The sequence below is a fragment of the Aulonocara sp. 'chitande type north' Nkhata Bay genome, linkage group LG1 (genome assembly GCF_057382095.1).
Source record: "Aulonocara sp. 'chitande type north' Nkhata Bay isolate Kocher_YH1m ecotype deep benthic linkage group LG1, A_spYH_male_GT1.1, whole genome shotgun sequence".
Lineage (NCBI taxonomy): Eukaryota > Metazoa > Chordata > Actinopteri > Cichliformes > Cichlidae > Aulonocara > Aulonocara sp. 'chitande type north' Nkhata Bay.
The window spans coordinates 11,844,688-11,867,828 of record NC_141344.1 but is presented as its reverse complement, the minus strand read 5'-3'; the positions used below and the strand labels follow the sequence as shown (position 1 = coordinate 11,867,828).

The 23,141-nt window shown below is 39.5% G+C and overlaps 1 protein-coding gene and 1 pseudogene across 1 annotated transcript in view; one reads left to right on the top strand and one right to left on the bottom strand.

The window, feature by feature from the left end:
- The window catches only part of igdcc4 (immunoglobulin superfamily, DCC subclass, member 4), a 52,818-nt gene extending 32,569 nt beyond the window's left edge, over positions 1-20,249 (bottom strand). Inside the window, exon 1 of the mRNA XM_086270314.1 lies at positions 19,873-20,249. Coding sequence (XP_086126440.1) covers positions 19,873-19,939 — 67 coding nt within the window. The 5' untranslated portion in view covers positions 19,940-20,249. The remainder of the gene's footprint in view (positions 1-19,872) is intronic.
- On the top strand, positions 1,156-5,774 carry LOC147338731 (uncharacterized; annotated as a pseudogene).
- Positions 20,250-23,141: the final 2,892 nt, after the last annotated feature.

The window sequence follows — 23,141 nt, the reverse complement described above, 5'->3', positions numbered from 1 at the left end:
TATTTCACTCAGCCCAGCTCACTGTCAACAGAGACTGGACACCCAATGACCCTGAGGCCGCAGCTCAGGTTTCCACAGCTTCTAAATTCAAGCTACACAATACCCAAGGCTGTTCAGGAACTCAGAGATACCAACAAAGAGACTGGAATGAAAATGAACAAAATAATGCTGCGTGTATAATGCTGTCCATATCCAAACACCTGTTATATTACACTTGTCTTTATGGAATAGTAACAAACCCTAAGCTCTATGTACAGGTCTTTGCTTTGGTGTTAAGCCAATAAACAATAACTGTCAGGAAAATTATAATTACATGATTATTAAATAAATAAATAAATATGCATTGTAACATTAATTTATTCATTCTTTTACTTGTAAGATGTGATCAGGCTTAATGTAAACAGATTTTCTGATTTTGTCCAGTCATCCATTCATTTTCTTTTGCTTATCTGGGGCTGCGTATCAGGGGCAGGAGCCTATGCAAGGATTCCCAGGCTTCTCTCTCCCCAACCGCCTCCTCCAGCTTCTACAGCGGAACACAGAGGCAATCCCAGGCCAGTGAGAGATATAATCTCTCCAGCGTGTCCTCGGTTTTCATCTGGAGGGACATCTCCAAAAACACCTCACATAGGAGGCATCTTTGCCAGATGCCCAAACTGGCTCATTTCCATGTGGGGGAGTAGTGGCTCTATGCTGAGCCCTTCTCACTTGGCTGAACTCCTCACCCCATGTCTAAAGGCCAGACAGCCTTTGGAGAAAGCCCATTTCCACCACTTGTATCTGCAAGTGGTGACATCTAGGGATGTAGATGAATGAATGAAATAAACAACAGATGAACTAGAGGCGTACCTCAAAAACAGGAATGGTTTTATATATGGAGGCCACTGACATTTTCCCCTCCTCATTCTTTCTGGGGTTTTTTTGTTTTGTTTTGTTTTTTAACCTAGGGTGCAAAGAAAATGATAAAATCAAAAGAATTCAGTGACATCATGAAAAAATTCCAAGTGAGATTCCTGACATAAAATCTTTGAAGGGACTTCAACACATTTGGGGATCTAAGAACTCATAAACTTAAACCTTAAAGTCACACGGACTAAAAGTCTTTAGTAACCATAGATAGTAACCGTAACCAGCTTTAGAATGAAGTCATTGATCATGTGTCCATATGGACTGAGACACTTGCTGGAGTGCATTTCCAGAGTAGCACTCCTTTCACAATCTGCCGAAATTACTGAAATTATAAAACAGTATTGGTTGGAGCTACTTAGTTTTGCAAAGTCTTTCCCTGAAACTAACCCCGAAAATTTTTTGTTCCACTTCCAACGTGCAACTTCCAAAGCCTTTTTTAATTTTTAATCAGATCGATCAGTATTTTCCCATACTTATGTGCCTGACATTTTAGAATCTGGTATAAAAATCTTCTTAAGATTGCATCTTTCAGTGAACATCTGAATATTTTAAATATCTGCATTTACTGTTTTCAGACACATTCTCAGCCCAATAATAGCTTATTTCAATATAATGGAAAATGAAAAAGTAAAGCTTCTTCTTCATCATCAATCAAACACAACAAAAAATGTTATTTCAATGTTGGTTTTAAAAATAAGTCTAACGTGAAGTTATCAGGAATAAAGACAATATTAGGGCATCACTTAAAATAATAAAACTTTACTATTGATTTTTATTTGGGTAAATTGTCTGGTGTACTAACGTTATATTTTCTCAAATGGTCTTCTTACAGAGACCAATTTTTTCAGAGGCAAGACGTGGATGACAGAGACAAATGATGTGCTTCCAGCACAGGTTCCATCCGAGGCAGGGAGCTTTAAAGAAGATGCTTTCCCATTTGGCGCCTTCCACTGAAGAAAAAGTGGTCAGAAAAAGTCAAAAGAAATGTGTCTGTGAAGGTTCTCAGTCATCCAGGTCATCGTAGTCAAAGGAGCTTGCAAAGAAAAGCGTCTGGACTTCTTTAAGTTGCTTGAAGACGTTTCACCTCTCATCCGAGAAGCTTCTTCAGTTCTAAGGTCAAATGGCGGAGAGTCCCAGATTTAAACCCAGTGGGAGTATTCCCCCAAAGAGGGACAAAAGGACCCCCTGATAGTCCTCTACCTAATCACATGAGCCAAGGTGTGAAAACGGGTGTGGGTCCCAATCAGCCAGGGTTTCGGGTGAGCTTATTGTGAAACCTGGCCCCACCTTATCATGCGATTTCCCGAGGTCAGATGGCCCAGGATGTGAGTGGGCGTTAAGGCGTCTGGGGAGGGAACTCAAAACCGGATTATAGATGGCAGAGAGTTGGTGTCGTAAACCCCCGCCTCTGTTCAACGATGGTCGCTCACAGTGGACATAGATGGTTTCTTTCACTCCTCTTTCAAACCATCTGTCCTCTCTGTCCAAAATGTGAACATTGGCATCCTCGAAAGAGTGAACTTGCAGATGAACTGCTGAGTCTTGTGGAGGTGGCTCTTCTATGTTGTGCCATGCGCTTGAAAAGTGGCTGTTTGGTCTCTCCGATGTAGAGGTCTGGGCATTCCTCGCTGCACTGTACAGCATACACCACATTGTTAAGTCTGTGTTTTGGAGTTTTGTCTTTCCGGTGAACCAGTTTTTGTCTGAGTGTGTTGCTGGGTCTGAAGTAAACTGGGATGTCGTGCTTGGAGAAAACTCTCCGGAGTTTCTCTAATACACCGGCTACATAGGGGATGACAATGTTGTTGCGTCTGTCTTTCTTATCCTCCCTCGCTGGTGTCTGATCTTCTTTTCTGTGCATCTTTGCTGACTTTATGAACGCCCAATTAGGATAACCGCATGTTTTAAGTGCTTCCTTTACATGTGTGTGTTCCTTCTTTTTCCCTTCAGGCTTAGAGGGAACATGTTCTGCCCGGTGGTGTAGGGTCCTGATTACCCCAAGTTTGTGTTCCAGAGGGTGATGGGAGTTAAAGAGGTGGTACTGGTCCGTGTGTGTGGGCTTACGGTAAACTTCAATGTTGAGTTTGCCATTCTCTTCAATGTGCACGGCGCAGTCCAGGAAAGGCAAACAGTTTGTGTCTTTGTGTCTTCCCTGGTGAACTTGATGTTTTTATCCACAGCGTTAATGTGTGCAGTGAAGGATTCCACTTCTTGTGTCTTGATTTTGACCCAGGTGTCGTCTACATATCTCTACCAGTGGCTGGGTACTCTCCCTTTAAAAGAGCCAAGAGCCCTCCTTTCCACTTCCTCCATGTAAAGGTTGGCTACAATAGGTGACACGGGGGAGCCCATGGCACAGCCATGTTTTTGTCTGTAGAAGCCTTCGTTGTATTTGAAATATGTAGTGGTGAGGCAGAGGTCTAACAGTGTGCAGATCTGTTCGGGTGTGAAGTTGGTCCTGTCTTCTAAGGAGCTGTCTTCTTGTAGTTGTTTTCTGACAGTCTCCACTGCCTCCGTGGTGGGTATGCAAGTGAAGAGAGAGACTACATCAAAGGACACCATGGTTTCATCTGGGTCCAGGGTAAGTTTCTGTACCTTGTCGGTGAAGTCGGTGGAGTTCTTGATGTGAAATGTGTCAATAAAAGAAACATCAGCGGAAGGATATCCTCCCATGCATCCAACACCACCTCCCAGTGATGCAAGACTGGGAAGGCCATCCAAACACACAGGGTGTCTGCAGTGAGGGCTCAGCAATGCAGTAATGTGACAACTAATGAAGTCAAGAAAATACCAGAAATCCGTCAGCCGATACCACCACCAAACAAAGAAACTGGAGATATATGCATTTTTTTTTCTCTGCCCGTTCTGTTGGTTTTTGTCTTTTGCCCTTCTCCCCCGTCCCTCTTCTCAGCTGTTTCTCTTTCCCTCTTTCTTTCTCCCCTTCTTTCCCCCAGTCAAGTCTGTCCCGTATTCAGTAAGTGAAAATAAAATAAACAATAAAAGGTGAATCAAATGGACCATTACGGCAAGGCTGGGATGGTCAGTTTGGTAAAGTAAATCCGTTGGGCATCTTTCTTTGCCTTTAGACAACAATTCTGATGGCAAAAGAGCCAAACGGGACAGGCCAAAAAAAAAAAAAAAGAAAAAAAAAAAAAAAGAAACTGGAGAAAGGCAGAAAGGGGAGTATTACCTGTTAACACTGAAAAAAAGCAGACATAAAAAGGTTCTATAGAAAGACAGAGTAAAAGTTAAACCAATACAACAACAAACTGCTCAGGGTACAGCCTTGAGCAGGTCAGTTTTTGGAGCACCAGATATACCTGCTGAAAACCTATACCAACATTTTTCACATCTTCAGTAACAGGACTCAGTGCATTAAATCTGACGGTCTATGTTCTGACTTTGTTACAGTGCACAACGGAGTGCCACAGGGTTCTGTATTAGGTCCCCTTCTATTTATCATTTACGTAAACAATCTTAGTCTACATGTGCCAGATGCAAACTTGCACTTCTATGCTGATGATGCAGTTATTTATAGCTGTGGTTCAACTCTTGTCCAAGCCATTGACTCCTTGCAGAAATCCTTTTTTGCTGTCCAGCACTCATTACTTCAGCATAAACTTGTTCTCAACGCAGACAAAACAAAGCTCATGTTGTTTTCTAAATCAAGGAGACGAGCCCAAACAATCCCATCAGTAACCACTCTTGAAGGTAATAAAATAGAGTTGGTTCACACCTATAAATATCTGGGAATCCTAATTGATGACTCGCTTACCTTCAAACCACATGTAGAGAATCTTGTGAAAAACCTGAAGTTAAAACGGAGATTTTATTTTCAAAATAAGTTGTGTTTCTCTTTTAATACAAAGAAGCGGCTTGTTGCTGCAACATTCTTGCCTGTGCTGGATTATGGTGATATTCTATATATGAATGCTTCTGCTCAATGTCTTTGAATGGTTGATTCTGTGTATCATGCTTCTCTGAGGTTCATCACTAACCGTAAATTTCAGACTCACTACTGTGAGTTATACTCTCAGGTAGGATGGCCTACTTTGGTAAGTCGGAGGAACTCTCATTTATACAGTTTTATATATAAGGCGATACTTGGGTTGCTGCCTTCTTATCTATGTTCCCTGCTTGTAATGAAACATGCTGGTCGGTATTCTCTTCGTCCGCATGGTTACTTGTTGCTTTCTGTTCCATTTGCCTGAACTGAACTTGGTAAAAGAGCTTTTGTCCATTTAGCACCCTCGGCTTGGAACAAACTGCAGAAGGAATGGAAAATGACTGAATTTATTTCATTAAGTGCTTTTAAATCTAAACTACGAATCCTTGAGGCCAAGTCCATAACATGCAACTGTTTCAATTAGATTGATTGTCATTTTAACTGATTTATTTATTTATTTATTTATTTTTTATTTGAATTTTATTGAATTTTATTTTATTTTATTTGTATTCTTTCACTTATTGTTGCATGTGTGTTGTTGTTGCCTGTGTTTGAGTAATTTCTGTAACTGTGAGACACCTGCTGCTGCCTATCTTGGCCAGGTCTCCCTTGAAAAAGAGGTTTTTAATCTCAATGGGATTTTCCTGGTTAAATAAAGGTTAATAAATAAATAATCCCGTCCATAGCATAAGATATAGACATTTGCGCGTTAAATCCTCAGAACTAAGGCCCTACTGTTCCAGCTGTTATCGTCACTAGCATCAAGGGCTCTGCTAAAAAAAAGTTTTAGAAGATTAAAATGCAACTAAGCTCTGCAGTTTCTTGGGAAATACAGTTTATTGTGGTAAGATTATTGGTACTGCCATTATCTGCTGTATTGTATAGTGCAGTTTGGGGTTTAAAATTTGCCTTTCTTAAAAACATGCTTTGTGTCTTTGTAATGTTATGTAATGTAATATTAGCTGACGTCCATCCATGGATGTGCATGAGAAAGAGGCAGACAGGAGCAGCTAGGATTTAGCTTAAATACTTGAAATTATGTTGATTCATCTTAATTTTCCTGTAAACTGTAGTTTGATCTTAGCTAGAATTACTTAGCTTACTTTAATTCTGAAACTGTGTAGAAGTCCATTTCAGGCACTGCCTAACCATTTGTCTCAGACGGAGAGAAACTGAAATTTGTGGCATTTATTAAGAATACTTTCATTGCGTTAGTTGCTCTCAGAAAACCCTTGTTGGTATTTTTATAGAGCCGTTGTGTTTCAGTTAAACGCACCAGACACGACTGAACTGAAAACAAGGGCAAACTTTACATCAGAAGATGTGCGGCTCTGTGACTTTCTTTCACACATTAGTCTGACTTAGAATTATTGTTTTAAAACACCAGTCACACAAACAAAACAATGCACTGAGGCAGCAACATGTTGTTGTTGTTTTCAGTGGAGTCTGGTGGCTTTGATCAAAAGAATTGCTTCAGTTTCTCTTCACAAAATCTGTTCAACAGCAGACCTGAAAACAATTGAAATACACCCTACAGTTAAACATGATTTTGTTAGCCAAAATATATTTTACTGCTGGTCATTCACAGTAGTACACTTAGGACAGTGTTACCAAGTTGTTATGATGCTCTGCTAAGCAATATCACAGGACAAATTCTAACTGAAAGAGACAGAGAGAGCAGATTCAAGCTAGGGCTGCTCAATTAATCGAATTTTAATCACGATTACGATCTGGGCTTTCAACGATCATTAAAAATGACTGAGCCGATTATTAGCCCCTCCCTAATTTATCCGCGACACCTTAAAGGCCGGTCCGTGAAAATATTGTCGGGCATAAACTGGTCCGTGGCGCAAAAAAGGTTGGAGACCGCTGATTAAGAGGACCCGAGGGAAGCTCGGAAAGCTAAGCAGAAGTTATTTGGAGAGTGACTGCCGTTGGTTGAAAAGAGAGTTAAAAAAAAAACAAACTTCAGTGGTGTTGCACACTATTTTATATTATTTTTTTAAAGTCATTGTTAACCCTTTAAAGCCGGTCAGAGCAGCACGCTCCGTTTTGCGTAACTATTTTTAAATCCCTGTAGAACCTGAACCGTGTAAGCTAGCGCAATAATTTGTTTTGCATATGAAACCGGAGGAGTTGTACTTACATCTTATGCCATCAGCTTGTCCTCGGTCACGGTTTCGTTCCACATATAGCTTTGCAAAAATTGCATAAAAAGCGCTTGCAGGAACAAAAACATAATATTCCAGAAACACGCTTTGCCGTTCCTATCAGCTGTTCGTAACACTTCCCACAGTGAAATGATGCACATGCTGTTTTCTTTGCAAATTTGCATCATAGGATTGTTTTTTGTTTTTCCTGCAGTATATAAAAATTGCTGTATCTCCAAAATAAAACTATGAAGACACTCAAAATAAATTTCCTGTGGTGGGAAACTATTTTTTGCAACTTTATTGTATTTAAAGTTTTGAGGGATAAGCCTCTTAAATTTCTCCAAGTAGAAATATATGTAAACAAAACAAAAGCGATTTTCAATTTTTTTTGTAGTTTATTGCACTTTTTTGCAATTTATGTAATTACTATGCACTTAATGCATACATATTATTAAAATATGGGCTATAACAATTGTATTGATGTATAGTGTTATGATATTTTGATACCATAGTAGCATTTACAGGATATTGTTTTATACAGGAAAACTGTTACTCAATAAGGCCCATCTACTAGTTGTTTTTCTCTTTCTCTGTGACCCAAGAATTAATGTGTAGGACTCACAAGCTGGTACCCCAAGGTCGAAAACACCACAGAGATGAGACCACTTCCTTACTCCCATCCTCCCTTTTTTCTTTATCTCCTGGAAAAGGCTCGTTAAAGGCTAGGTGGTTTGTTTCAGAATTCACTGATGAAAGAACTCTGTATTCTATGTCTAGGAGTGTATTTTGCTGGGATGATCATAAATTGTAGCTGAACTGATAAACTACACAAGGGATACTTTGCTCAGAAGGCAGGAAGACGTTTCCTTATTTGGTCTGTACCGGTTTGAACTGGGAAAGCTGACACACGAACCTTTTTTCATCTATATAAACTGCTGTGTATCAAATAAACCTTTGAGTCGATTTGGGAAGACAACCTGAAGCAGTCTGTGTTTCCTTGTTCTCCCAAGCTGCTCCCGACGTCGTAACTAACCCAGCTGAATGGCATACCTGAGTGTTACTTTAAATAATTAGGAGTCTTATAAGGAAAGGACAAACTCTGCTTATCGCTCACGCCACGGAGGAAACCCGGGAAGGCAATTTCCTTCATATAGCAACTTGAAATGCTCCCACAAATGGCACTACAGCATGTAAAAAAAATAATATAAGCTCTGGTGGACTTGGTTCTATAGTAGGTCTTAAAGGGTTAAATAAATATCGTCAAATAATCGTGATCTCAATTTCAGTGAAAATAATCGTGATTATCATTTTTGCCATAATCGAGCAGCCCTAATTCAAGCAAATCAAATGATAATATTCAAATGAATCAGATCATCAACTGTCACTGGTTTGCACCTGTGTCAGGGGAGCAGCAGTTAAAGTTTCCATGGTGATGGCATTCAGTGTGTGCACTGTAACCGACTGTCTCGAAAATGGGCTTGGCACTCACAAAATGCCTTATAAAATCCAAACTGTCTATTGTATCCACCTGCTTTAAAGCTGCTCTATTTAGCTGTGATTTAAAAAAAATGTGCTCAGGTGTGCTATGAAAAAAATAGATTGTTTCTTCTTTTCTCCAAAAGTTATTGCTCAAATTATTACGTAAGTATATGGAAAACTTAAATTGCCCTCCTCCTACTCAAATCTTCTATATCCCAAAATTTACATCTATTGGCTTCCAGAGAAACCACGTCTGAAAGAAAACAATTTTTTCCAATGATTTGTGGGTAAAATTATTGTCATAGAGTATAAATTTTCACCTCACCGACAGGTTAAAGAGAATTTTTCCATTAGAATTTTTCTGCTTCTGCCATTCTGTTTATTAATTAGTCCACCATAAGATACAAAGAATGAGAGTATATGAAACCCACAATTTCAAAATGAAATGAAGGACTAAATTAGTGCCCATAAAGGCGCATGTTAGGAAGTCACTCACTGCTTTCTCACTGAAGATCAGTCACTGTCATCTCAGAGTCCTGTTGCCTAGGTAACTCTCTAAAGTACTTGCCACACTCTTATATGTCAGTCAGCGGCGTCTTTGGCTCTCATTGGTAGTTGCTTCAGTTGCCTGCCTCGAAGTTGAGAGAAGTTTTACCCACTTTTCTTCACCAGACGTTATTTTAGCTTTGAGAGTAAAGTGACACAGAGCAGCTAAATAGGATTTAAGACACGTTTGTGAAGACAGACAACCACAGCACAAAAAACAACGATAGCCACTTTTCTTTGTACCAAACCAGTAGATAATTGATACGATTGGTTAGTGATGTTTATATATAATGTGCAACTGGGTAGTACTTGTGTTGGAAACCCAATACATGGTAATGATTTGTAGGACATTACTGTGCACTGAATAATAAATACAGGCTGAGTGCACTGGGAACCTGGTGTAATAACAATAACACTGAGCAGGCTTCAGTGAGTAGAACTAAGTATGTGTGTTTGTGTGGTAAGCCTGGATGGCTGAACCCAAACCTCAAACCAAGCTGGTTTTCCTTTATATAGTGTTTAGTTTCAGTGGTACCTTATTTTGCCAATTCAATTAACTTCCATCAATAGATACGAGGTACAAACAATACCCCCACCACTTGCTTTGTTTCTGGCGAAAAAATATCCAGCATATGAAGAAATCAATATTTTGAAGCCGCAGCTTGAGAGATCATCTGAGCGGAGAAGCAGCCAGTGATAAACCCTGCAGGGAGACAGACATTCTCAGGTTTCAGTGTGCAAGTAGAAATGCTTGTGTAATAGCAAAAACAGAAAATCTCACTGACAGATGCACTTTAGTGCTGTCTAAATATTTAGGCTTTTATTTTGGTATAGTGTAATTCGAAAAAACTGCTTTGGCTATATTAGGTTTGTACTGTGAGAACAGACTGCATCTGGATCATGGTATACAATCCATTGTCGTTGAGACCGCTGATCTGCTTGTTTCTCGAATTGAAACTATTTATTAGGTAAGCAATTGTACGTATAGAGGGCTCAGTATTTCACTGAACCCATAGTGAGGTCACGAGTCATTCAGCAATGTGAACAGCTGCCGTGTCAAGTGTTAACTGTTCCAGCTGTGTTTCCTCCCAAGACGATACACTAAAGTTCTTCTCACACCCAATCATGGGCACAGATACATGGTCACTTCACTGTTGAAAAGCAGATACAGTGAATTAAAGAATTAAGACAAGCAGACACACAAATCTAACTCAGTAAAGTATATTCTGATGCTCCATAGGGAACTCTGGATTTCTGCTCAGTTTGAATTGTATAATTATTTAACTCAGAGCCAACTATCTAAGTGGAAGACACGTTAAATGGCCTCGGGGCCAATTCAAACCCAGGTTTCTTCATTACTTTAATTGCATATGTGCCACCTGTTAAACCAAGTGAGCTAAACCAGCACCTGGAAGTTGGTATGTTATGTAATGACTAATGAGTTTCTATTCAGTTAATAAGATTAGTTGTTTGTGCTAAAAAACAAACACCAAGCAATGTCCTTCAGAACGTCCTAATCAAAATAAAGACTTTCTTAGTGCTTTTCTCCAATTTTCTTAAAAAAAAAAAACCACATTAAATATAATCAGAAACTTAAAAGCTGATGAGATTTTGTGATTTTTGTTTAAAAAAAATCACAAAACCATCATTTGGCTAAGTAATTAATCACCTAATCATTTCAACTCTAAATGGTTTCAAAACTTCTAAGTTAACACCTCTTTCTCTATTTGTCAACTTCTTTGCACCTCATGCGGTAACTGAGGAGCACTGAAATTTTTATAAAGTGATGAGCTATGAAGCTTAACATGTATACTTTTTAAAAATAGTTTGCTGTGCACATATTCTCACAACCAGTGTAACGACAATTGAAAGGGAAAAGAGACGAACATGGGAGCAGAACAGAGAATAAAGGATAAAGAATGAGAGAGGGGGCGTATCGGTGCAGTCCCTCATGCCTCCTGCTCTATGTACAGTGCTCATTCATCCCATTCTGGCTTCCTCCAATCACAAAGCAGCTTTCTTGCATGTGGGGCCTCCCAGCAGCGTGGGGCCTCCACATGGCTATGTCAAGTGCCAGACCCTCTTGCATGAGTCAACAAAGCAAGCAATAAAACCAACATGGGAGTAACACGGGAGATCCAAGTCGGGATCTATTTATTCACACAGCAGACAGTAAACTTACAGGAGAGGACTTCATGGTAACATCCGTGGTGATGGTATGAAAACAGACTAAATGCAGACAGGAGATGATACACCTGCAAGGTAGTTAAAAAAAACACAACCACGAAAAAACTAACTCTTTCTTTGATGCTTCTTTTTCAAGTGAAGCACATGTTACATTAAAATGCTCATGCACAAGGATCAGGGTTGAGCATCTCACACTATGTCATGATGATGAATGAGACTGTTATGTGGCGCTACCTGGTACACGCACTGAAGAAGGACAGACTGCACTGAGCAAGCGTCACGGATTACGCTCGCACCAGGATTCTCAGCAATGACATCTCCGTCACAGAAGAGATGTGCTGTGATCTTTAAATAATATAGTGCATTTGAATGAGAACTAAAGGGTGTGAATACTCAGTATGAATTCACAAATGACTGTTCAAGAGATTCCTAAATGTATGCTCTCTATTGTGTGATGGCAGAATATATTATTGAGTAATCTAGGAACTAAAGTTCAGCCCTGCTTTGAATTTCTAGTGGAGCTTTTCCCACCGTGGTAGGCACTCAGTATCACTATAACTCTACAGATAAACCAGCATCTTCCCACCTACATGGCCACCTTTAGTGTAACTCCTCCACTCTCATGTGACCAAGCATACAGCCGGGAGGAATGGAAGGAATGTGAATGCAGGTTGGTTAATCAAGTGAGCACAACGCGACCACTGACACTGTCATAAAAATGAGCACAGGAATAAAAAGAAGCTTGCCAGTGTGATAAGTAGAACTACGATCTAGTGGTCATCATTTAGTGTGGCTAAAGGTTCAAGTTTGCACAACACCTTAAGTCACTTACTTTGACCTGAGTAGCTCGTATTCCATTATGTATATCAATTACACTATGAGGTAAACCTCAGTGACCTAGTAAGCTAACAGGATAAAATTACCAGTTCTATATAGCATTGCAGTAAAGTCTCTATAATAACAGGTAGTAGTGTTGCTGGACAACAAATCAGAAAGAGCCTGATTTACTTAGATTTGATTTCCATATGTAACGGAGGTAAAACTCACTGGAAAAGCTTATATAAGAGAAAATTACTTTGAGCTCTTCACAATATATGTTTTACTGTAAGTTGTGAATTTTTTTACATGACTAAATATAATAAAACAAATACTGTATGTTCTACTTCAGATGATGAAAGAAAATATTCTATAACCTAAATGGTTACTATCTAAAATTAGGTTTAACCATATTGTAACGTAAGCCAGAAATGGAAAAAGACAGAGAAACTATGGACACTTAAAGTAAAATCATATAATTTCATCTCACACGTTGATGTCTGTTGCAGGCTCAAGATAGAGAAAGCAAATATTATTTGATCTATAAACTGTTCTTTTATAATACACACATGTATTCTTGGTGAAATTAACACCTCATTAGTTTACAAGGTCTTGTTATTAGATGTTTTAAGAGGTCACGCTATTCATAACTGAGCAAAAGCAAAAACAAAATACATTCTCACAATAACAACCCAACCCAAAAGAGCAAATCATTTGAATGCATAGCAGACAAAATCAAGCTCAAGGCTTCCTCTCCTTTCATGCAAAGATTTCTGTGCTTAAGATTGCTTTTCTGGCAGCATGAATAGGCACACACAGGGCAGCACAAATAAAAAAAATCAACATATTCACTACACAAATATACCCAGCTGAAACCCAGCCCAGGGCATCTTTAAATAATATGCATCCTAATTTAGCATGTGCTCTCTGGGGACGGGATCAGGATGCACACACAAATCGCAGCTGACACACCCACGCTTACACACAAGTGAGCGAAGCAGGCACACCGGGTGCACTTTATGTACCTTTAGCAAACACACACACGCGCAGATACTTAATTTAACGCTAATGTATAATTAGGTAGTCTCAGCAAGCACTGCTGTCCAACATGCTTAGATTTGTACCTCTCAAGAGAACTGCATACATATATTCACAGAAATATTGAAAGAGAAAACCAGAACATTTGTCCTTAAAAGTACTATTTTACATAATTTACAATTAAATCAGAAATTGCAACTTCATGCAATTACATGAAGGCACAACAGTGATGTTTTAAGAAAGATTGTATATACAAGATTGTGTATGCACAGACATTTATAATAATGTTAAAGCTGTTCCACCCATAGCAGTAACAGTGCAGCAAATTGCTAAAGTCCTTCTCCAGATGGCTTGCATCCATCTCCAAAACCAGTGCTTAATATTTTGTAGGTGCCATTATACTGCAGGTTTAACAACTGTCTCTAAGGTGTCCTTACAACAAAACAGAGGTGAATGCACTCTATACATTAAAGATGATGCTAGAGTTTAGGAGAGGCATAGGTGAACATCCCTAGGAGACCTAAAAGTGCAGGTCAGCATCGACTCCATCATAAAACAACCTTGCAGGAAATAAATCATGGGTTTCTTAAAGTTTTATGTTTTTTTGAAGTACGTACGTTAAATCATCCACTTCAGCTAAAGTTGTGATAGAAGTTGGATACAAAAAAACTCCAGATTCAACTCAAAAGTGCGACAAATAGTGCAGTGATAAATAAAAAATGACCTAGAACTGAAGAAAGACCTAGAGATCCTGTGTTTGTGTGTGTCTGACAGCCAAATCTTTGTGAGCTGCTCAACCTAACAGCAAACTCAGGATAATCTTTTAAAGAAATAATGAAACTGTCTCCTTTTTTTAATCTGAGTTGGCAAGAATTTTGTGTGTTGTTTCATGATACCCGGACTGTCATGAAAAATGTCATTCAACTTCATCACAGTCAGTGATGCAACATCTGTGACGGTGATGACTTCCCTGTGCAGGAAATGGAACTTTGTGATTGGAGTTATAATGTGAATTTTATATCTAAAAAAAAAACCCAATCTGTACTCTGCAAACTTCATAACAGACTTCTTACTGTGAAGCTGAAAATCTCTCCCCTTTGTGTAACTTTACATCACCATGACATTTAAGCTAGACAATGGACTTTGCACCACAGTACCCTGTTGCAGTGTGTGAAATAAACTGTTGACTTAAAAAAAAAATCCCTCCCACCACTATTCTTAGCACCGCAAACTCATTTAAGCAATAAGAGTTTTGCAGTAAAATTTCTATCGTGAAAATATTAACTTTGTAACAAGCTGCTGAGATGACTCTGTCTGACCTGAGCATATTGGTGGAAAAAATCTGTTATTTGTTTTGGGGGGGGGGGTTGAAACTGTGAAACTGACAATTCAAATGATTCCTAGAGAAATAAATCCATCCTCTGTTTCAGCATACGAGGTTCTTCTAAAGATTGCTCATTCAGGTAGTCTACAGAGATTTTTGAACTAAGCCAAAAATAAGACATCTACAATGAGGAAGTGCTGGTGGGCTGGCTTGGAGCCTTCAAAGGTATGCCAAGAGCATATCAGAGATGTTTGCTTATTTGTACAGTTTTTCTTACACGACTCCTTACACGGTTGTTTTGGGGGCTCCTTTATGAGCACTAGTAAGGTCAACATTACTACTGTAGCTTTCTATATAAGGTAACATTAGGTTAATACAGGGATGAGAAAGCTGTGGTAACTATAAAATAACCACACACATTAATTACTGCCAGTTTTGGCAAAGTCTAATAAGTGGAGAAGCCTGCAGCTTTTCACTGTAAACTTTAGGTCAGTGGTTCCGTAACCTCAGGGTTCATATTTCTTAGTCAGTCATAAATAACCTAGGCTCTTTTATCTTCTTTGATTGAACTTATTGGTAATAAAAAATCAGGTTGTTTTAAAATAAAACAAAGAGTCTATACAAGCCTCATCAGGTTAAATGTTAACTTTCATGATGGTATAATTAGAAAAACACTGAACAAGTATGACTTGCTTTCAATATTTGCCTCTAAAAATAAGAAAAGCACAGCTTAGGTCTGAAAAGCTGCATCTGAACAAACCACAAGACTTCTGGAAATGTGTTCTTTAGACAGGTGAAACCAAAGTGGAGACCAAAGTTTCACCATAATCAAAATGCTATGTGTGATAAAAACCAAGCACAGTTTATCAACACAAACACCTCATACCATCTGTCAAGCATGGTGCCGGTGATCATTTGAGCTTGTTCTGCAGCCACAGGACCTGGGGGCACCTAACATTCATTGAGTTAACCACAAACTTCTCTGTATACCAAAGTAATATAGAGTTAAATGTGGGACCGTTTGCCCAACAACTATAGCTTGGCCAACTTGTTTGTTGAAAAAAATTACTCTAACCAATCATTTTTTAAATGTATTAATTGACATTATAGGGTGCCGAGCTGTCATAGGAGCTATGCAGTCAGTAGGAATTAACAGCTAAAACTACAGCTCCCCTAGGCTTCAATTTACAGGCTTTACAGCAAGTTTAACTTTATTGTTTAGCTGTCGAGTCAACATTTCTATTGCTTAACTTTGTTTCTACTGCTCTCACAGAATTGTTTTCAGCTGAAGCACATCCTTGGATTTGACAAGAAAGCACTAAAAACCTTGTCAGCACCAAACAGCAGACACGTGGTTTGGTGAACAAAGAGGAACATTTTCTTCTTGAGTGAGTGGAAACTAAAAACTAAACTAAAAGAGACTAAAAGTTGGGCTTACATTCACCAGATGATGCAACTTCAAATGATAAAGTTGCTCCATAAATTGTGTCAAATGAATTAAATCATTAAATTAATCTGACTGGGTAGTTTAATGGGTATGATACAGTACATGATGTAAATACACCTTGTTTTGATTAGCCTTAAGTCTTCTAGATATACACAAAACAGTGCTTCAAAATAAAAGCCCTACAACTTTTTTAAATCTTGGAACTCATTTGAACCAAAACTCATGAGCCACTCACAATCTACTTTGGGTCCAGCAGTTAGGAAACAATTCTCTAGCATACTTCAGCAAAATTTTAGAACATTTCTGGTCAATGTATCCAAATCAGTGATACAGTTTGTACTGTGAATGTACTGTGTCTACCTCTGTGTTTACACATTTGCTTGGTATGTGCTGACTTCTGTCCTGCAGGCACACTGGCTTTCACCCATAAAAATCAGGACAAGCAGTTTAAAGAATAATGGTGATTGATATAAGAAGAGAACATGTAAAAAAAAAAAACAACTTTCCTGCCTAATCAAGGCTTATGCTACTCTGTAACAAGTGCAGGGGACTGATGTAGGATGTCTAACTACATATGACAAAGTGGAGAAGCATTACAAAACTTCCTAGTGCAAAGATTTCCATTTAATAGGACCTGTAAAATGGTAAATTAACTCAAATGTCATTCTTAGTCAGTGCCTAGGCTTCATTATGCCCTTTTCACTGTGTTTATATTCATCAAGTGCTTATAAAAAAGGGTAAATGCATTACAATAGTCAGATTCATTTGCTCATAAAGTCTTTCAGGACTGTGGATGTTGTTTAATTGTGTCTATTAATAACTGTGCAGTATTCTATGACTGTGAACACACAGACACATGGGCAATCTGGCTTCATTCATTTGCTTCTGATGTGTTAAGTGAAGCTGACAGATTTGCCTTTGATCTTTAGAAAGTACAAAACAATTAATTTGTACATGCAGACATGGCCCTTGCCCTCAAGCATACCCCTTTAGCTTCTGTCATTCTATCCATGGCCCAGAATTAACACTAACCTCTATTCAGGAACAACCTCAGGTCCCATAAACACCATCATCCACAACAGTAATGTATACAGTAATGTACTTCCTAAACATAGCAAAATTCACACAGAGGGGAAAATGACGGAGTTGTTTACTTATCTTGATGACAAAAAGTATAATTATTTGGTAATAACACATAATAAGAAACCTTTTAAAGCAGCGGTCCCCAACCTTTTTTGCGCTACGGACCGGTTTATGCCCGACAATATTTTCATGGACCGGCCTTTAAGGTGTCGCGGATAAATACAACAAAATAAAACTAATACCTGTACCGAAAAAAAGAAAATTTATTCATAACACATGTGAAAAGACCGAGGAAAACCGAGTAAACAATAAAAACGATAACAAAATAACGCTGAAAACCGATAAAAACCCTGAAAACCATACATTTCGCACCTGAACCTCAACTCTCGCGGCCCGGTACCAAACGAGTCACGGACCAGTACCGGTCCGAGGCCCGGGGGTTGGGGACCGCTGTTTTAAAGCATGTTGCTATCAGCAGTGCTAATAATTACAATTGTAGGATTTGATGACAAATGTTAAATATCACAATGGATCTTTAAATGTGAGGTTTTTGTTGATGCAATTGATGCAAAAAACTTACAAATGTATGATTTTATTGAAATGTTTGAACTGCCTAATCCCAAAATGTCCAAACTCATAACTTTGCTGATATCACTGTACAAATAAATCAACCTTTTCCCAACTCTTATCATACATAACCTCCACACCAATCAGTATTTACTTGCAAAAGATTTCATCATCTCACTGTGACTGCCCACAAGTGTGGCACTCACTCTCTTGTCAAGAAGATCTCAACAGAAGTTATTCCTTATTCTGTATATTCTGGAATCTTCGAGGCTTGGTAATCTAGCTCTATAGCATTTGTACCCTCTGACCTCTTACTGCTATATCAGATGGAAGTCAAGGAGGCACACCTCTAAGTGGCCTGCTTCTTAAGGCCATCGTGTACATAATTGAAGAATGAGTAATGGAGCTTGTGTGTTGAAACTACAGTATCTCAGAGGTAAGTGATGTCTGCCTGGATACAAGCATGGTTCTCATATACATGCATTCCATTACACTTGACTTTTCACTGCCACACCAATCCACCAAGCACCAAACTGCCTTATTTCTCATCACTGTTGGTAGCAATCACTGCAGGCCATAACATACCACAGCAGCAACAGGAAACCTTTCTGCAACTCCCACCAAAGGATAAACTACACAAGCTGAGACTAAAGTAAAGAAAGAGGCATAGTTTTCATGTAAGTTTACGGTGATATTAATAGCTTGTGTATTAGTGCCACTTTCCAGATGGAACTTTATGGTGGATCAAAATACCCCAACATGGAGACTGAATGCAGCCTCAAAGCATAACAGAGCCTCCACTGTGTTTTGCACAGTGATGATTGTAGACACTTACTGCTACACCTCTCTCCTGACCTCTTCTGTACATATTCATGATGATGACTCGAACCAAAGTTTTTCCTCCCTAACACCTGTTACCAACAATTTTCATATGAGTTCTTCTGTAATTTGGGATGCTTCAGCCTCTTCTCCTTTTTTTCTCTTTCACAGCATCCACAATATGCTGAGACATGCCTATTTTGTGGCAAATAACACTTTCAGAATCACTTTGCTGTTGCAAAAATACAATTTTCTGCCTATCAATCTGTGTTGTCTTTGGCATTTTTATAGATTTGACTAATTGTAAAAAAAAAACTTTCACATGCCACTCTAACCTGCTCCCAAAATGTTTAATCTGTCCACACTGCCACGCACATACATACATGGCAGGAGTTACATACTTTCTCATGTCTGACTAGGAGTTACAGTACCCACTGATTTCCAATCCTCTGCAAGAATTTCAGTTTCAGTCCATGTGTTTATCTTATAATCCAAACTCTCTGATGAACAAGATGGAAACAGATTATGAAATTCTGATATGATGCTCTTCTTGAGCTGAATGTTGCCTCAGTGATTTCATACAGAAATGTTCTGACATGTTAGACAGTCATTAGACAAAAATCAGAAAGTTGGGCTTTGGAATAAAAGGTTTTAAGGAAATCAAATGTTCTATCTTTTTTGTTTCCTGACCACTGGTAAGCATTTTACTTTATAAGAGCCACTCGTGTTCTGCGCTGGTCTTTTGTCATGTAAATCCGGTGACCAGACAGTCTCTCACCGGCTCATCGCCACCACTGTTAGCATTTTCCTCTTCAACCAGCCACAGCAGTTATTAGGAAATAAACTTTTTGCTGTACAGCTATCATATTCATTATGATGCATCCATCTTTAGATTTCTATAGATCATACAGCAATCTATAAATATGTAGAATACTTTTGATGATGTTACACTGTCTTCAAAAACCTCTCCCTCAACTTTTCTGAGCCATGCAGAGGGGGAAACCATAACGTCCCTTGCGCACATCAGTGCACCGTAACAGAAAAAGTCCCCCCCCCCCCAGCAGCAGAACATGAAATAGTGGTGTGCTGCAGGACATAATTCTATTTCTGAACGCACAAGCCCATCACACATGTTGTTATTGTGAGTCCGATTCCCTGGTTTGGATCCCAAACTTCCCACGGTCGCTTCAAAGCCCCTGGCCGCCCTGTGGCAACATTCAACAACACTGTGGCTACTCCTTGGGCAATGTGCTGCAACTTCCCATCGCCAAAGCTTTCCAGCGCGTCCTGAGAGAGATACCAATGAAGTACCCTAACAAAACACCCCTACATCGTGGGGATTAGAGAGGCCAAAATGAGGTGAACACTGAATACGGAGGGGATATTGCACAAACTGTGCAAGGTGCAGATTCACCCAGTAGATCATATCTGTTATCGCAGTCTACTTATGTTCAGAGTAACTGCACTTCAGAGTAATACGAGAGGTCCGCTGGCTCACACATGCACCATACAAGAAAAAAAGAAAAAAAGAAGAAGAAGATTTAAGTGAGCGCTTTACCTTGCTTGGATGGACCACAAAACAGCGAAAGAAGACAGAACAGCCAAATTGTACTCTCCACCGCCATGTACAGCCTTTGATTTCCACCAGTGGGGTAGCAGCTTGAGTCTATACAACAGCTATACCGTTATAGCGACATTCATATGCTGGAATCCGCTATTGTCTCCGCCGGTGCGTAAAGGAGTCTCTGAGAATGTTTAGGGTTCTTTGGTTAACAGTCTCCCTGGTTTTCCTAACAATAAGGTTGCATTAGTCGGGGGAGAGCCGTCGTGTCTCTCGGCGCTTCAACGCCATGTTGCGAACGAATGTTAAGTGTGTGTTGGCTGCGGGTCCTAACACAGCACACACACACACACGTGCGCGCACTTTCACGCACACACACGTTCACCAGACACTGGCTGGCTGGTCGTCGCTGGAGTCCTGAAAAGCTGTCGGTGATTTTAACACACCCTTACTTCGTCCTTTTTTCAGCCCCATGCTTTCCACTAAGACTTTATTGGTCCGGAGCGAATCCGTTGTGAAAAGCACCTGAAACATCAAATCTTTCGAAATACATGTTTATTCCAGGCGTCCTCTCTCTCTCTCTCTCTCTCTCTCTCTCTCTCTCTCTCTCTCTCTCTCTCTCTTTCTGTCTAAAATGATGAATTCGTTAGAGTTATGCCACAGTCTCTGCAAGAGAAACACCAAGTGTGGAGAATGGTCTGGCTAAGTGGTTATCTGTAATGACTGCTAATGCGTTGCCCTGAATGAACCCGATGTCGGAGCCACTTGGGATGTTTATGTGCGCTCATACATCAAAATACACATCAAACGTTAACCTTAATCATGCAACATCTACACTCAGTCATTCATGCACGCAGTATTTCTTCGTTTTTAATTATTTTTCTCCATTTCTTGTGTGTGTGTGTGTGTGTGCGTGTGTGTGTGTGTGTGTGTGTGTGTGTGTGTGTGTGTGTGTGTGTGTGTGTGTGTGTGTGTGCGTGTGCACCTTTGTTACCTACTGAATGAACGCCCGTGTGTGATAAAGCTGGTCAGTGTAAAGAAAAAATGGAGAGCTGGAGAGACAAATGTGCACCCAAAGCAAGTGCAGCCAAGAGGAGGAGGTGAGGAGGAGGAGGGGGCGTTGGTGGTGTGCATCCCAATCAATCAAACAGCTCGCCTCCTGCTCCGGGTACTGGGGGAACCACTGACTTCTGCATGCAAACACATAGCAGGAGCCAGCTGGAGCCCAGCCTTCCCGGAGCAGACAAAGACTCGCCTCGTGCAGCGCGCTCAGCATCACTGACACCAGCAGCATCCGCACATACACTACCATACAGAGAAGCGCTGAAGGAAAAACATAAATAAAAAGCACATGCTTTACCTGTTACATGTGGCTATACAGCAGTCCGAGTTCACGCTATAGCTGCTAATTACACTGTAAAAATCCATAGCGCCACATGTAACATTTGATGTGACATAAACTGCTAAATTGCTTGCTTGAATGAAAAAGAAATACCACCGTGATTCATTGTGGGCTCAGCTTATTCCATAATGTGTGGTTTCAAAGATATAGTTGACTCTCAAACAGGATCTACAATATATATACAAAGGATTCTTTCTATAGAGGAAAGACAAGCAATCATAAAAGGCTGTAATGAAGGACTTCCCTTTGGTAATAATATCTTGCCCAGCCAGATTTCTGCTCTCAGTGTATTCATTTAATACTGATGGGAGATTGATTTGAGCTGATGAAATGAAATGGGATGGATGTATTTCCCAGGTGTCTGATTAAAGCAAATGTCTGGGCCATCGGATTATGTGATTGCACTGGAAAACTAATAGCACCGCTGTGTCCTCTGTGATTGTGGTCAAGCTGCAATTTCCCTGCTTTTCCCTTTTCCTTCCCAGCTGCTCTGAAATGATGAACACAAACTACCAGCTTCTTGCTAATTAAGAGTTTTGGATATGTGCCTCCATCAGTGACACTGTGTATGTGTGCTGAATGTGGACCTCTTATCAAATGAAAGCAGTGTGTGTGTGCTTAGCAAAACATGATTATACAATACACCTGTTTGTTGCATAATTCAACATTCATAAGTCTTACCTGGTGGAAGGGATGATCCCCTTTGCTTTAACCTATGTTTTTGCTTTTTCTTTTTCCTTAAGTTTAACCTGATTCCCTTAAACCACAAAACCAAAAGAACATGCAGCAGCAACAACTGAAACATCATCTGCAACTTGTTACCCCCAACAGACACAGCTGGTCACGCACTCAGACTGAGACTAACTAGTTCAATCACAGAGTAACTACTCTGTGATTGAACGTCATCCTCTCATTAAGTAGTTTTATCTGATGCGAAAATTGTGTGCTCTGGGAATTATTACAGAATGTCGTTCCAGCAGGCACAAGTCAGTTTTCACTATGAAATAAAAGCCAGGATACCAAAAGACAGAGCAGGCCAGCTGCTGATGAAATTATTTACACTTTTGATGCGTTGCCCACTGAGACCAATTAGGACAGTAAATTTGTCTGGCTTAAGTCAACAACAAGAGGTTTGAGTAGTTTATCTTGGCAGTAGAGGTAGGCTGCCTTTGCTGTGTTTCTTCGAAAGCAAATTAGGTTTTTCTACTACAGACAGTGTTGTAATTGGTTGGTGAGGAGCTGAGCAACTGCGCTGAACTCCACAATATGTTCATCTTGTTAACTGCTCTTTTTACATTATTGGAAAACCTTTTTTGTTTTTAATAGGTAGTCCACGCACACTGCCTCCAGGTTGGCATTTTTTTTAATCAAACTACCTCAATGCTGTTTGTTTGGTGGGTTTTTTTTGTAATATTAACATTAGTATTGTAGTCACCATTAAAATAAGGTTCTATATATATGCTTATACTTTATGTATGGTATATTTAGGATTTCTTTTTAATTTGCTTTCTACCAGTATATTAATGTTGCCTGACAAATATACTAAATATATCATCCTAAATGTGTATTAGAGCAAAAGTCAAAATAAAACAATGGGGGCTTTCTCTTTTCTGTCTATGAGCTACAGGCTTATTTATGCAGCCTGCCTCATGATGACAACCTGTTTATTATTTATTAAGAAAAAAATACTGCTCAATTTACCGCTGTTGCATGTCCATTATAGGTACCCATATCCAGTCTGTGTGAACATAAGATAAGTGCATTTTTTACTTTAGGGAAAAAAATACACTTCCTTCAGTGTTTTTCAAAGAAATGTATACTGATATCATCACAAGGTTCATTAGCTACTCTGGAGAGTAGCTAA